The sequence below is a fragment of the Ictidomys tridecemlineatus genome, chromosome 5, assembly GCF_052094955.1.
Source record: "Ictidomys tridecemlineatus isolate mIctTri1 chromosome 5, mIctTri1.hap1, whole genome shotgun sequence".
Classification (NCBI taxonomy): domain Eukaryota; kingdom Metazoa; phylum Chordata; class Mammalia; order Rodentia; family Sciuridae; genus Ictidomys; species Ictidomys tridecemlineatus.
In genome coordinates, this window is record NC_135481.1 from 7,468,574 (window position 1) to 7,484,200 (window position 15,627).

General features: G+C 43.4%; 1 protein-coding gene across 9 annotated transcripts in view; it reads left to right on the plus strand.

The window, feature by feature from the left end:
• Positions 1–15,627, plus strand: part of Tmem266 (transmembrane protein 266) — a 109,229-nt gene that overhangs the window by 33,840 nt on the left and 59,762 nt on the right. For 3 of the 9 annotated variants that reach the window (XM_078049177.1, XM_078049176.1, XM_040274646.2), the window contains exons 2-3: positions 8,967–9,073; positions 12,180–12,368. In XM_078049177.1, coding sequence (XP_077905303.1) covers positions 9,036–9,073; positions 12,180–12,368 — 227 coding nt within the window. In that variant the 5' untranslated portion in view covers positions 8,967–9,035. Of the gene's footprint in view, positions 1–8,939; positions 9,074–12,179; positions 12,369–15,627 lie in introns of those variants that run through there. The other 6 variants (XM_040274645.2, XM_005316840.5, XM_078049175.1 and 3 more) reach the window with 4 other exon arrangements.

The window sequence follows — 15,627 nt, forward strand, 5'->3', positions numbered from 1 at the left end:
TAATTCCAGTGGCTTCAGAGGCTGAGGCAGGAGGATCATGAGTTCAAAACCAACCTCAGCAATTTATCGAGGCCCTAAGCAACTCAGACCCTGTCTTTAAATAAAATAGAAAATCGGCTGGGGATGTGGCTCAGTGGTTAAGCGCCCCTGGGTCCCCGTTCAATCCCTGGTACCAAAAAAAAAAAGAAGAAGAAAGAGAACTTTTACCAAAAAATAGTCACTTGCATAGTGCTAGGTCGAATTCAAGGGAAAAGTTAATTTTATCTGGGTTTCTAACATATTTTATTGAACATCATATACAGCAGAACATTGCCTTGAAGAATTGGAGAGTACTTTAAATATGGCATTTACACTTAAGGTTTGCTTCATCAGGGGTAAAAAGGGGTTAGAGTTAGCCACTGCAGCCCCACTCACTGATGGTGGTTCCCAAAGTCATAGCTATTTGAGCTCCACAGAAGCCCCGCAGGTTTCTGGAAGGAAAAGGACATCAGGTTGGAATTGAGAAATGCCTGCTTGCTGGATGGCATTATCTTATGCGTAAGCCAGCCAGGGGCAAGGAGCCAATGAATCTTTTGTCCCAGCAGGGTCACATGGTATGTTCAGCTTACGAAATGCTTGTTGAGAAGCTCAACCTTGGAAAAAAGGAACTAAAGGGAAGAAAAGAATTATGATAATGGTTCTTATACTTTTCACCTCAGAATACCTGAGCACCTTTGGATGGTTTGATCTAGTTTTATGTGATTTTTTATTATTATTATTCTTATTTTATTTTTTGGTACCGGGGATTGAACTCAGGGGCACTCAACAACTGAGACACATCCCCAGCCCCCCCCTTTTTTTGTAGTTTATTTAGAGATAGGGTCTCACTGATTTACTTATGGGCCTCACTAAGTTGCTGAGGCTGGCTTTAAACTCACAATCCTCCTGACTCAGCCACCAGAGCTGCTGGGATTATAGGCGTGCACCAAGTCCAGCAGTTTTGTGTGGTCTTGTTTTGTGCTTCCCCTGCTTTGTGAGACTGGTAGTAACAGACAGACTGTGTGAGTGAAAAAGAGCTAACACTAGAAAGTTAGAGGGGTCCACAGGAGACCCTGCTGCACCTAAAAAGAGCCACTGTGGGCTCTCTGGTCACTTGTTTAGCAGGTCTGCATTTAAGAATTTTGCAATAGACTGGAGATTGGAGCAGGAGGACACTTTGGTGCATGATTGATTTTCTTCATTTTAGCTTCTTGTTCATTGAGCAAGGTATTAATGGGTCAAGGCAACAACAAGGATGACCTTGTGCTGTTGTACAGACACCTTCTCATCTAGCGCAAAAACCCAGCCTTCTTCTCCCAGGGGCATGAACATCAAACTGAGTATCAGATTAAACCTCACATACAAGCAATGTAATCTCCAAATAAAATGGCCCAGGATTTTTTTGTTGTTGTTGTTGTTTTTTTTTAGAGCACATCCTTCAAATTTTCTACCAGCCACTCACCAACATTTGTCCAATCTCATATGAAGCTTATTCAGCTGAGTCTCAGAACATATTGGAAGTGTCTGAATGGGGTCTGATGGACACTAATTACCTATGTAACAACTCCTTCCTACTTTTTCCTTGCTAAGGGAACTGAGACTATGCTTATGGAAACAACATATCCATCCCCCCCCCAAAATGAGTCATGACTGGTTTAGGCTCTCATAGAATTACTAAGCCCTTTGGCCAACTACCTGTGTCCTAGTCTCCTTTGCAGCCTTGTGACCATGTGACACAGCTCTGCCCAGGAAAATATCAGGAGATGTTGGCTGGAGAGTTTAGAAAGAGAATGCCTATTATCATTGTGTTTGGGAAGCTGGTATGAGAATGTGCAAGCTGGGGCTACAGTAGCCATTCTGCAAACACAGGGTACCAAGCATGAGAAATGCATCACATATAAGATAGAAGAAGAGAAGGATAAAAAGAGTTTGGGTTCTCCGTACACTGAAACCTATAAAATATCAATGGAAAGAAATTATAGAACTCACAAATAAATGGAAAGGTATCTTGTGTTCATGGATTAAAATGAACACAAGATGTCTGTAGTACCCAAAGTCATATCTACACATTCAACCTAATCCGTATCAAAATTCCAGGGGCTTTTTTCACAAACAGAAAAAAAAAACAAAACTAAAATACACATGGAATCACAAAAAACTCCAAATAGCCATAGCAATTTTGTGGGGAAAAAAAAGTTGGAGGCATCATACTTTCTGATTTCAAATTATATTACAAAGCTACTGTAATCAAAATAGTATGATACTAGTACAAAAATAAACACAGAGATCAGTGGGACACAATAGCCAGCAGCAATGAATCTGTGCATACATAGTCAACTGATTTTCAATAAAGGGTGCCAAGCAAACAATAGAGTCTCAATAACTGGTGCTCAGAATACTGGATACTCACATGCAAAAATTTTTAAAATGAAGCTGAACCCTTATCCTGTACATAAAAATCTATTCAAAATGAATTAAAAGCTTAAACATTAATATGTGTTGGCAAGGATACAGAAAAAAGGGAACCTTTGTCCACTGTTGATAGATATGTATATTAGTACAACTAGAATGAAAAAACCAACAAGGGAAATTAAAAATAAAACTGCCATCTGTCCAGCAATTCCACTTTTGTATACACACACACACACACACACACACAGGAAATAAAATCATGATCTTGAAGCAATACCTGCACTCCCACATTCATTGCAACATTATTCACAATAGCCAAGGCATGGAAATAACGAGAGGCTCTGTGTGAGTTAGTTTTCCATACTAAAACAAATACCTGAGGCAATCAACTTATAAAGAGAAAAGGTTTACTTTGGCTCATTGTTTTATAGGTTGCAATCCAGGATCAAGCAGACCCATTGCTTTTAGGGATTTGGATAGGGTGCTGAATGGCAGTGGCGAGAGCACATCATGGAGCAAAATGGCTTTCCTCATGGCCAGGCAGGAAAAGGAAAAGGAAGAGGCCAGGATCATTCTGTCCCGTTTGAGGGCCCTCCCACCAGGCCCCCACCTCTTAAAAGCTCCACAGTCTCACAGTAGCACCACCCTGAGGATCAAGCCTTCAACACATGAGCCTTAGGGGGACACTTAAGATCCAAACCAAATATATATCCAGCCTTCACCAACAGATGAATGGATAAGAAAATGTGATGCATACACTTACACACAAATGGAATATTATTCAGGCTTATAAAGGAAGGAAATCTTTCCATTTACAACAAGACGGGTGAAACTTGAAGACATCACGCTGAGTGAAATATGCCTGGCATAGGAAGCCAAATACTACATGATCTCCCTTGCATGTGAAATCTAAAAATAATGTTGAATTTGGTTAACAAAGATGTGCATGTAGGTTACCAGGGACTGGTGATGAGGCCAAAGAAAAGATGTTGATAAAAGGGTACAAATTTTCAGTTATAAGATGAATAGGTCCTGGAGACCTGAAGTATATATCATGGTGACCAATAATGACGAATGATAATGTGTCATGTACTTGAAATTTGATTGGAGTAGATCTCAAGTGTCCTCATCACCATTAAAAAAAAAAAGTAAATTTTTGAGGTAATAGAGATGATAGCTAGCTAGAGAGTGATACTCATTTCACAATATATACATATGTCAAAATATGGGGGGTTTGTTGTCTTCTTGAGATGGGGTGCTACTCAATCTGAGCTTGAGCTTCTGGGCTCAGGGGATCCTCCCACCTCAGCTCCTGAGTAGTTGAGACTATAGGCTGGCCCCACTGCCAGAACTGCATGTTTTACACCCTAATTTATACAATTTTTCTTTGTCAGTCATACCTCAATAAGGTTGTGGGGAGGGGAAGAGTGTGGTCCATGGTATTGTTGATCCACTGCTCTGGTCCTGAAATCACCTTCCTCCAGCCCCCCTGTTAGAAATGAGGACAGCCTTCACTGCCTCGGCCACAGGAGGTATTCCCTGACTTATAAACAAAAGCCTTTCTGGCTGATACAGTGCCTCCCTGGTTCTACCATCTGGCTAGAGTAGGTTCTGCTGGTCACTTCACCAGAGTAGCTTTGCAATCAGTTATGTTCATCTGCAAAGGAGAGATAAAAATGCCTACTCGATCTCGAGCAAACTGATTCAGGAGATCAGTGTGGTGTGTGCATCAGCAGCTGAGTGTCCTCTAGAAATCTGTTGGAAACGTAAACTTCCAGGTTCCCACTCCAGCCATGCTAAATTAGATATTTCATGGGTGGACTGAGCAAAGCAGGTTTTGATAGGACCCCAGTGAACCACTGATCTGGAGGGTCAAGGTGGAGTGTGGCTGCACATCAGAAACACATGGAGCATCTCACCGACTTCTCAGACTCTACCTGCAGCATTTCTGCAATGTGGCCTATAAATTTATATTTCCCGAAAGGTCTAAGTAAAACTGGACATGGGAACCAACAAAATGAGTATGAAAACAGGTCACATGCACCAAGGGGCTGTCACTCAAGTAAGGGATAAGAAATAGACATGGGGGTCTGCAGAGGCAGAGGAGCTGCCATAAGGTTTTTTTCACCTGTAGATGAGGAAATTGAGTATTTCGTCTCAGCAGCCCTGTTTAGCCCTAAAATTCCAGAGACGCCAGCTCAGGAAGGGGAGACTTTGCAGACCTGGCTGCAACAAGCAAACACGGTGCTAGTGAAGGTTAAGACTAACAAACTTCTCAGACGTGTGAGCAACAGGAGGAAGAGGCTGTCACTTTACTAAAGTCGATAAAGCAACCTCATCACCCGTCAGAGCCAGAGCAGTCGATCCAAAGCAGGTTTTGTCTTCTTCCTTTACCAGGTTTATGAGGCAGCAGGTTTGCACTTCAGATGTTCATTTATAGAGTGCTAGACGACACCTGCTTTGTGCTGGGCTTGTGCTTTGGGGGTGGTTTTGTTTGGAAAATATTATTTTAAAATAACATACAGGCTAAGTATTCCCACCATCTTCAGGCATTCTGCCTTCTAGAAATGCACTGCTTGTGAAGGATCGAAGCTCCCAGCTGAAGCAGTTACTCTCTGGTAATGTGATTTTGCCCTCTCTCCTCCGTATCTTTTCCCTTCTCCTGGAAACAAGGGGAAGAAGGAGGTGTGGGGTCTCTTCCCCACACCCCTCTCTCCCTTCCAGGAAACTGCTTCCCCTTCAGGGCCTCTGTCCCCCACCACAGCTGCTATAGAGTGGGGGAGGGGGTCCAGGTGCTGCCAGACAACAACCAGCACCTCACTGATCACTTCAAAAGATGACGAGATACCAAGTCATTGTTTCTAAAATCAAAAGATAAAAAGAGGAAAGTATAGCCAGCCTGGCTATACTCCTAGCTGCTCAGGAGGTTGAGGCAGGAGGACGCAAGTTCAAAGCCAATTTCAGCAACTCATCGAGGCCCTAAGCAACTTAGTGAGACCCTGTTTCACAATAAAACATAAAAAAGGCTGGGGATGCAGCTCAGTGATTAAGCACCCCAGGTTCAATCCCTGGTACTAAATAAATAAATATTAAATAAGATAGCATCAAATTATGAAAGAGGAAAGTTAAACATTTATCCTTTCCCTATATGTACTGTACCTAAGGCTAATATAATTGTTGAGCAGGCAAAGTTTGTCTTCATAGAAGCTAATTAATGAAGAGGGATCTAATTAGAATATCACCATTTTGCATGGGGTAGAGAGAGAGAAGAAAAAGGAAAAAGGGAATATATTTTTAAAAGCATAATTCTGCAAACTTGAATGAATTATCTAGGAAAAGATCATCAATGCCTGTTCATATCATAGAGACAAGAAGATATGGCATGTCACCTACTGAAAGTTATGACACTTATGAGAAAATTTAAACTTGAATCTAGTTAAATTCTACAGATTAGGCTGGGGTTGTGGCTCAGTGGTAGAGTGCTCACCTAACACATTCGAGGCCCTGGGTTCGATCCTCAGCACCACATAAAAATAAATAAAATAAAGGTATTGTGTCCAGCTACAACTAAAAAATAAATATTTTTTAAAAAGTCAACAGACTGATCAACATTTCCAGGAAATATAGATAGTGGACAGAGGGATATGCCAAACACCACTGAAGGGATACCATCACCCCAATCCAGACTGTGGGAACTTTGTGACACAAATGATCCATTTTTCCAATAGACTGCATGGGGGAAATGAGAAAGAAGGGGAAAACTGCAGATTAAATAAGATTTACATCACATTAGTCAATCAAAATGTGTGGACTCTGTCTGAACGATTTAACATACTTCTAAAAACTAATAGGCAAAACCAGGGAAATATGGGCTGGGGTTTGGCTCAGTGGTAGAGTGCTTGCCTAGCATGTGAGAGGCACTGGGTTTGATCCTCGGCACCACATTAAAAAAACAAAAAACAAACAAACAAACAAAAAAACAAAGGTATTGTGTCTATCTACAACTAAAAACATTTTTTTAAAATAGGGAAATGTAAACAAGGATATTTAATGATACTGAGAAAATATTGTTGACTTGGGGGCAATGATAATTTTGTGGTATGTCTTTCAAAAATAGCCCTTGTCCCTCTCCTTAGAGCTACATAGTCAGACACAGATGAATGATATGATATCTAGGATTTCTTTCAAAATAATCAATAGTGGTAGGGAGTAGGCGGGGATGTAGAGAAAATAAGACAATCATAAGCTGGTAACTGAAGTCAGAAGGGAGGGAAATGAAGGCCCTTTATACAGCTCTCTACAATAGTATGTTTGACATTTTCCTTCTTAAAATTAAAATGGTTTGCATCATTTTAATTTCTACTTTATGTATGCATTTTATATTGGCCATAATGTGTTAGTGCAGTAGCTCATGCTTATTATTTGCATGCATAGATTTATCAATTTTTACCTGTCTTCACTAGTTAGTATATGCAAAAAGTTTAGATTTTTGTGTATTTTAAAACTTGCCTACCCAGCCATACTGGATGATCCATGAACATAAGGACCCTCCTACTGTATCCTTCACAGCACTAATACTTTATTTTAGCATCTCAACACTAATTTTCAAACTAGTGAAAGTTATTAAGACACCATTCTGGAAGCAGGTACTGCCCACCTGACCTTCCAGTTGCAGTATCTCCATCCTGACTTTATTGTCAGGAGAGTTTACACAGATCACATGATCACTCTAGACCAGGAAGATTTGGAGGTTTTTTTTGTTGTTGTTTAGGTGATTAACCACCAAGCTACATCCTCAAACCTTTTTATTTTTAACTTGGAGACAGGGCCTCATGAAGTTGCTTAGGGTCTTGCTAAATTGCTAAGGCTGGCCTCGAACTTGTAATCCTCCTGCTGCAACCTCCAGATTACACTGGAGGTTATAAGATTACCCCTGGAGGTTGTGATCACTGGGATTACAGGGAGGTGCCAACATGCCTAGCTCAAGACTGTTAACTTGAGAACTTATGAAAAGAACAGGAAAAAAGTTGAGACTAATTAAATCTTCATTATTAAATGGAGAACTTTATATAATTACTTATAAATTAATATACAATTCTAAACACTGTAGAGGAAATTCTGTTTCCTGTTTAGACCCTCCTTACCAAGGTAACTAAGGCAAAGTGAAATCCTTGTAAGGTGTGACTACAAAACATCTGCTCAGATGCTCCCTAGTGTTGTCCTGGACCCTTTGTCCCAGCTTTCTCCCTCCAATATTTGATGGTTTCCAGGACTGGGTGGTACTCTTCCCAAATAGAAAAGCTCCCCATCTTCTATTTCCAGTTACTCTATAGTCAAACTTCTCCAGGATTTTTTGAAGCATTTTTAGCTTGAACTCCATATTCTCCTAGTTACACAGAACTTAAGAGAGCTTCCTCTCTTTGCTCATGAACCACCATCCCCCAGTAAGTCTCAAGGTGGGAGCAGTTTCCCTCCCACGTGACACACCCATCCTCCCCGTTGGGCTCCCTAGTTGAACCCTCCCTCCCCCGCCCCACTGAGCTTCAGGATTGGGAGAGTGGGTTATATCCTGCCTTGATTTCTTGTAGAAGCATCACTTTGCAGATGAGTGCAACTTATAAAAGAATGACCCCATTGGAGTTGGCCCCCTCCCCCAATAACTTGTTCAAGATCACCCAGGAGCAGGGTGCGTCTGTGTCTGTGTACTTTCTGCTGAATTGTACTGTCTCCCAGAAGACTTTTGGGTAGCACTGTCACATTGTCACATTGATAGAAAAGTAATATTCTGTTTACCTAGGCCAAATTTTTAGGAGGAAATCTTATATTCAGCCCTCCAAATGCTTTGGAATGTGCTCAGGTTCAACAGACTGCAATTTTAATTTATAAAAAGTTAGAATTATGATAATTAAAAGCTAGCACTTATATAGCACTTACTATGTGCCAGGCACTGTTCTAAGTATCTTACTTACATCGCCTCATTTAGTTAGTTCTATTATTATCCTCATTTTGTAGCTGGGGAAGCTGAGGACAGAGGGGTAAGTGGGAGTGAGGTCTGGCCCTAGGCAGTCTGCCTCCAGGGTCTGTCCTCTTAGCTACTTTGCTCTGCATCTTTTGTCATTGCAGTTCCAACTAAGAAGCTAAAAGAAAAATCTAGAAGAATAGAGAGAACTACAGCTCAGGCTGGGTTTGGGGGGCAGAGAGCATAGCAGCTTAGTGAAAGCGCTAAGAATGAGAATCCAGAAAACCTGGGTCTAACCTGGCTCTTCCTGTATCTCTGGGTAACACAGAAAAGTCACTTTGTCAGTCTGGTCCTATTTCCTCATCTCTTAAAAAAAATAAAAATTATGCTGTTGTTATCCCTCTATAGGGTTATTGGAAAAATCTATTCAACATTACTATGAAGAAAAGTGCTACATGGGAGAAAGTGCTAAGGATTCCCATTTTTAGATGAGCTTAGGAGGACTTTGATTTGGCATCTGAAGGTAATAAGTTCCTATTTTTGTTTTCAGGGCACTATATTTGTATGTGTCTTGTAGAACCCACACTTGGAAATGCTGACAGCAGGCTTCGGGACAGCTGAGCCCCACTAGACACCAAGAAAACCCATGGCTCTGGCTGCATCTTTCAACATGACAGATCCACAGTAAGTACTGTTGGGAACCGCTCTCTGCATCCAAAATGTTGCTATAAATCTCCATAAGACCAGGATCTTCTACTCAGGCAACCACTGTATACATTTGCTTTAACGGGAGGCCACAAAATATGGGGGAAACCTTTCAAAAGCCAGCTCAACACAAGGTTCGGAAGCAATTGAAGGAATTAACAATATGGGAATTCAAGGAAATTTAGAAATCATGAAAGGGTTTTTAAAACCAGCCTCAGAACTCTTCAGGGAGAATTGCTTTCAGTTCCCCAGACTTAAGGCACCATGTGGACCAACCACTTTATCTTGCCAAGCACCAGCTTGGTAAGTGACCAGGTGGTGATTTATTTTGTTTTGCAACTCACTGGTAAAAATGCTAAGATGAGAATAACACTCCTTCTATTACACCACGCTCTCCTGGCCTCTCTAGCTATGGGCCTGGCTACACAGTCATCTACAGCATGCACCTGTTATCTGAAGGACAGCCAACCTCAGTAGAATCAACAATAGGTGCTTATTGTGCACATGTCTGGGGTAATTGCTCTGATCTTGCTTGGACTCACCCTTGGATATGGGGCTGGCCTGGCTGTCATCTGATCTAGGTGAGACTGGACTCTTCAAGGTGACTCATCTTTCAGTAGCCTGGGCTGGTCACCCTCTGATGGTGATGTTGGAGGGGCGAGAGCACAGGCAGAAATTCACAAACGCCTTATCATGCCTCACTGGCATCATGTCTGCTAATATACTATTGGTCAAAACAAGTCACATAATAGAAGACTGAATAAGAGATTGGGGAAATTTATTCTTCCTTTTGATGAGAGAGACTGTAAAGTCATGCGGCAAAGGGCTGTAATCAAGGAGGGATAAAGAATTAACACATTTTGTTCACCATACTATACTTCATACCCAAGGCCAGGGTTTAGTTTTAATACTCAGGCCATGAACTGTGGGACCTTCAATACTCTCTGCTTAGATGACCATTGGGCTAGAGATGGTGCTGGTCCACTATGACCATTGGCAGATTGGGAACAGAGAGTGGGAGAGTTAAGAAGGCAGAAGTAATTTTGTTCCATGCTTCTTGGAGCCATAATTTGCTGGTCTTAGAAATTCTCTAGCCCTCCTTGAACACCTCATTGGTCAGAAAGTTCTATTTGTACAGTTGAAAAATCCATAGTTTCCTTCAATAGTCTCAAAGAAAAGAGAACAGATTCAATTCAGCAGCTACATTTTTGGAAATATCTGGAGGAGGTGGGATTCCCCCCATAAAACACCCACGCTTTTAGATCAGTTGTTGAGAAACATAGAAGCAGCACATCCTATGACTGTTCCACCTAAAGATCTCGAGTCATTCTGTAAATGTCACACAGTGATGAATACTATTATCTACACTTGACAGGTAGCAAAAAGCAAAGGTTTAAATAAGGCTTACAAAAGAGAATTGGGGCTCTGGGAATTACTTGGTGAATTCAGGTAGTGTAGGCAGTCTACCTGTGGCACTCAAATAAAAAAAAAAAAACCTATTTTTCCCTCCATTAATCTGGGTGATCCAAGAAAAGGAGAAGTAGGCAGATTCATCTCTGAACTTCCTGGATCACTGCCTCTGGGTGTCACTGGTTAGGTTTCAACAGTTGCTAGAAAAGTTTGGAATTTAGAGTTCCCCATCCAAGCGACAGGGCTTGTCACTCCAGAGCTCTCCAGCCTGCTGTGTGTTCCTCTTATCCATATCAGATCCCAGACTAAGGAGGAATGGCTCTTAGGAAGCCTCTATTTCAACTCCTTATGTTTCAGTTGGAGAAACTGAGGCCCAGGAAGAGCCTCACTGAAGGAGGTAGTTGGGCTGGCCCCAGAGCCCAGAAATATTGCAGGGCGGCCTGGGTTGTCACCTCAGTGTTGAAACTGGCCTCCTTTCCCTGGACACTGACCCTTAGTGTTCCTTCAGATAGTTAATCTTTTTCTTTTCTTTTTTTTTTTTTTGTTTTTTTTTTTTTTGTTAGAGACAACAGGGTTTCGTTAAGTTGCTGAGGGTGGCTTTGAATTCACAATCCTCCTGCCTCAGCCTTCTGAGCTGCTGGGATTACAGGCGTGCACCACTGCACTTGGCTCAAACATTTAATCTTTATACTTCTTCATCTGTGCTTTTTAACTTTTTAACCTTTCTTGTTTGACCAGAGGCACAAGACCCAATGCCTCAGATTCTACAGGATGAAAGTGGGTCAAGAATGTGTTGGAGGAAACCAAAATGGCAACCCAGGCAGTAAAAGCAAAATTGTCCAGCATCTCTCAACAGAGTTTGTCAGGGTGGTGCAGAGTTGTTAAATATACTGCAGAATTAATAACATCCCTGCCCTGTTCAGATGTCAACAGTGACTGCCAAAAAATGCCTCACAAATTGCCAGACACCTGCTGGTGGGTTGGGAGGTGGTGCTGCCCCTGGCTGGGGCATCCTGCAATGCCAGAGTTGTGGGTTCTTTGAGGTACCCACAGAGCCCCAGAGTTTCTCAGACATTTGATCAGCTGACTTCTCCTTCCTACTCCCAACCTTTAAAAGGTAGGACCAATTCAGGTAGGAAGGCAGCAGGCACCCCCAGTCATCCGACACCCTCCCACCCTCACCACCCCAAAGCCTACAAGGGCCCTCCACGTCTCCAGGAGAGTCCCAACCACCAGCAGTATGTCCAGTTGTGGCACAGATGATAGAAACATTTCAAAGGACCTTCACAAAAACCCATAAGATAGTTTAAAAGAACATACTATTCCCATATAAAGGGTAATGACTCAGAGTCCTGAAGTCTGAGCCGTGGTTTTGCTGGTTGGCAGAGTTATCATCTAGGTCTTTACCACCCCATGATAGAAGACCTGCCTGTGTCCAGACGTGAACAATTCCTCTTCTCATCTCCCTTTCTTCCCAGCTGGTGAAGAAAATGGACTAGTCAGGGCTTTGATCCTGTCTTTGGGTGGCCCGTGGGAAGAATGGCAACCTTGCACTTCCCCAGCCTTCCAACAGCACTGCGTAGATTCTGGAACCCCTGCTCTCCTCTCTTGGAATGGACAAAGTAGTCTGGTCCTAGGAGCTAACCTTTCCTGTCATTCCTCTTCTCCAACTCAGGCCTGCTGTCGAAGGAGGGATTTCTGAAGTTGAGGTCATCTCCCAACAAGTAGATGAAGAAACCAAGAGCATGGCCCCCACACAGCTGGTGACATTTGCCTATCGGGACTTGCCCCTGGCTGCCGTCGACCTCTCCACGGCCGGCTCGCAGCTCCTGTCAAATCTGGATGAAGAATACCAAAGAGAAGGGTAGGTGCTGCCGCTGAGCCTGCTGAGGAGTCTCCTGTGTGACTCCCTGAGTGTCCTTGGCTCCCTCCCAAGAGCCAGGGACAGAGATTAGAGATACTGAACAGTGAGAGAGCAGAGGGTCACACCAGGCCTCTCTGGCCCTTTTTGTCCTCAGACATTATTTACTCAGGAAAAGATTTTGGACACAGAAAATACCTGTTGTTGCTAGAAAGCCTCTTATGTCTTATGTGTCTTTTGCTTGGAACTCAGAGAATAAAATCTATCTTAGGTCTGGAAGGACCTTAAATGGCCCATCCAACTCCCCCTCTGTACACTTGGGAAACAGGAGAACCACAGGGATGAGGGATTTGCCCAAGTCACAGAGCCCATAAGGATGAACTTGGACTGCACTTCTCTTTATCAAGCAAAGCCCTCTGCATGAAGGAACATGCTCATCATGTAAGGAAATTTAACAGAATATAACTAGGACCTTGCAGACAGTATCTGCCCCCCTTTCCAGAAAGGAACAACAGGAAATGTTAGTCCCTAATTCAGAACAGTTTGCCCCTTATCATCCTATACTAACTTGTCAATCAGTTGTTTCCCAATTAACTTCTCATTAGCCTGATCTGTCTTCACCAATGTACTCTCTGCAGGGCAATGATAGAGTGTTCCAGCTGGATGTTTGATGCCCTGTTTGGTAGCAGTAGCAGGTTGAAGAATTGAAGGCCCAAGAAGGGCAGGAACAAGTCCTAGGGTCCACACAGCAGCTCACAACATTGCTTTCCCCAGCCCAACCCTGCAGCTCTTAGACATAGAATTGTAAACACCAGTGAGGACCTCAGGAGCCAATTCTGGGCGACTCTCCCAGATACCTGTAAATAACTTAGAACATGCTGGCTGCTTTGATTACAAAATTAAGGTTTGTGGGTATTTTAGAAGCAAACAAGAAGTCTTAGCTATAGCTAGATTTGAAGAGCTTGGATTCCCTGTGCTTCGTTCCTGAAGGGGCTCTCCTGGTTCCAAGATAAACTGCCTAACAATCGTGAAACCCTACACTTTCTTTTGCAGAAACGATACCCCAGTGGCATTCACTGAAAATATAATTTTTCCAAGTATTGTGCATACAGTCAGCAGGACCTTGGAATAAAAAGACAGGCAAGCAGGCAGGAGATAGCTGAGGGATGCTAGGTGGTGGCAGCGCTGTCTTTTGTGAAGTAGGCTCAGCCCTTGTCAACAGTCAGGCCTGTCTCTCCTTTTGAAATTCACTGAGTCTTTCTCTGAGCCCCCAGCAAGTCTCTGTGTGACTGCACCCTGGTGGTCAAACAGGGTAGTGCAGCCACCTGGAATGGCATGGATGTTCTTAAAACTCATTCCCGGCCCTGGCTTGAGGGTACCTTAGACTCTTTCCAAGTCAACAGTGAAAGGGCGTGGAGAGAGGCAGGAATACTGCCAATGATTCTATTTCAGAGCAATGTTCACATCTTCCCCTCGTGTGTGTCACTGCATGTAGGTGTACCCCTCCCTCCCAGGTATGCCACACTGAGGTGTGCCACTCCCCCACCTGAACTCAAAGAAAAGGCTGTCAGAAAGGCCTTGCTCTATCATTAAGTTTGCTTTTGAATGGGGCCTGCAAGTCTTTCTTCCAATCAGCGGGAGAATACAGATGAAGTGCCTGCAGGCAGAGAGGCCCTGGTTTGATTTGGGTCTCCAGGTGTGCCCAGGAAGCTGCTCCCGTTGGGTCAATAGGAAGCAGCCTGTGGAGGGGCTCAACTGGCAGCCACAGGGCCTCCTGGAGGAAGGAAGAGCAGGCACAGGACAGAGGCACAAGAGCACACTGTGCAGGGACAGTGCCTCTCCTCACAATCTTGGCTCGTGCCACGTTTCCTGGGGTTTTCCCAAATTTCCAGCTTGGCCCTTTCCAAAGCAATGTAAACCAAAACGAAGGGTCTGTATGGACAGTGCTGAGCTCGGTTAAGCCTCTTCCTCCTCCGTAACCCTTCTTCCTGCTAAGGGGAGTGCTCTAGATAGGAATGTATCTTTTCTATTTTAAATGAAAAGCTCTCGGGGACACCACAGAGAAGGTGCCCAGGGACTCAGCTGCCCTGCACTCACTTCTCTCGGGCTCAGTGACAGTCAGTGCTTTGAAGTTCTAGACAGTTAGAGCTGGGGGAGACCTTCACAAGGTGAATGTTCTAAGCATCCTAACAGGATACTGGGCCAGAGTGCAAGGAGCCTGCTCAAGATCACACAGAGACAGGGATAGCCCCATCTCCTGGCTCCTGATCTAGGCCAACACACTGGGCTTTTCCATTTATCACTTGTCCCTTTACCTGTCACTCCTATGGCTGTGGGCACCCTCCACTGACCATGAGATACCACTGCCAGGCTGCTCGGTTGAATGAATACCTTGAACTTCTTAGTGTGTTTGTTGTTGTTGTTTTTTTCCCAAAAAGCATTTTTTTTCAAACTGTGGTTAAATACACATAACATACCATTTATGATCTTAACCATCTTCCGTGTATGATTCAGTGCCTTCACAGTGCCACATGATGATCACTGCCATCTGTCTCCAGAACTCTGTACCTGTTAAACAATTCCCTTCCCCCCACCATTCTCCCTTCTGTCTTTGATTTTGACTACTCCAGGTACCTCACATAAGTGAAATCATATAATAAACACCTATTTGTGACTGGCTTATGTCACTGAGAATAAAGCTCTCAGAATTCATCTGAGTTATAGGCACATATCAGAATGTCTTTCCTTTTTAGGGCCAAATAATATTCTATTGTCTGTCTATATCACATTCTGCTTATCAGTTCATCTGCCAGTGGACATGTGGGTTGCATTTAGATTTTGGCTATTGTGAACAATGCTGCTATGAACAAATGAGCAAGCATCTTTACAACCTTGCTTTTGATTCTTTGGGATACATACCCAGAAGTGGATTGCTGGATCATGTGGTGATTGTGTTTTTAATGTCTGAGAGTCCGCCAGGCTGTCCACCATGTGACTGTACCATTCTACCTTTGCACCAACTGTGCACAAGCATTCCATTTTCCTATAGCTTCACTAACACCTGTTATTCTCTGTTTTGGGGGGATGGTAGCAGCCACCCTAATGCATTTGATTTGCTTTGGTGTGCTTGTAAGAGCATTTCCCTGAGAGCCTGGGAGGTGAGTGGAAGGAACAGTCCTCCTGACTCAGGCTAAGCCCCGAGGCACAGGTGGAGAGCCGCCTGGGTCCAGCTCCTTGACCTGCCCAGGAGCCCTCTGTCTTT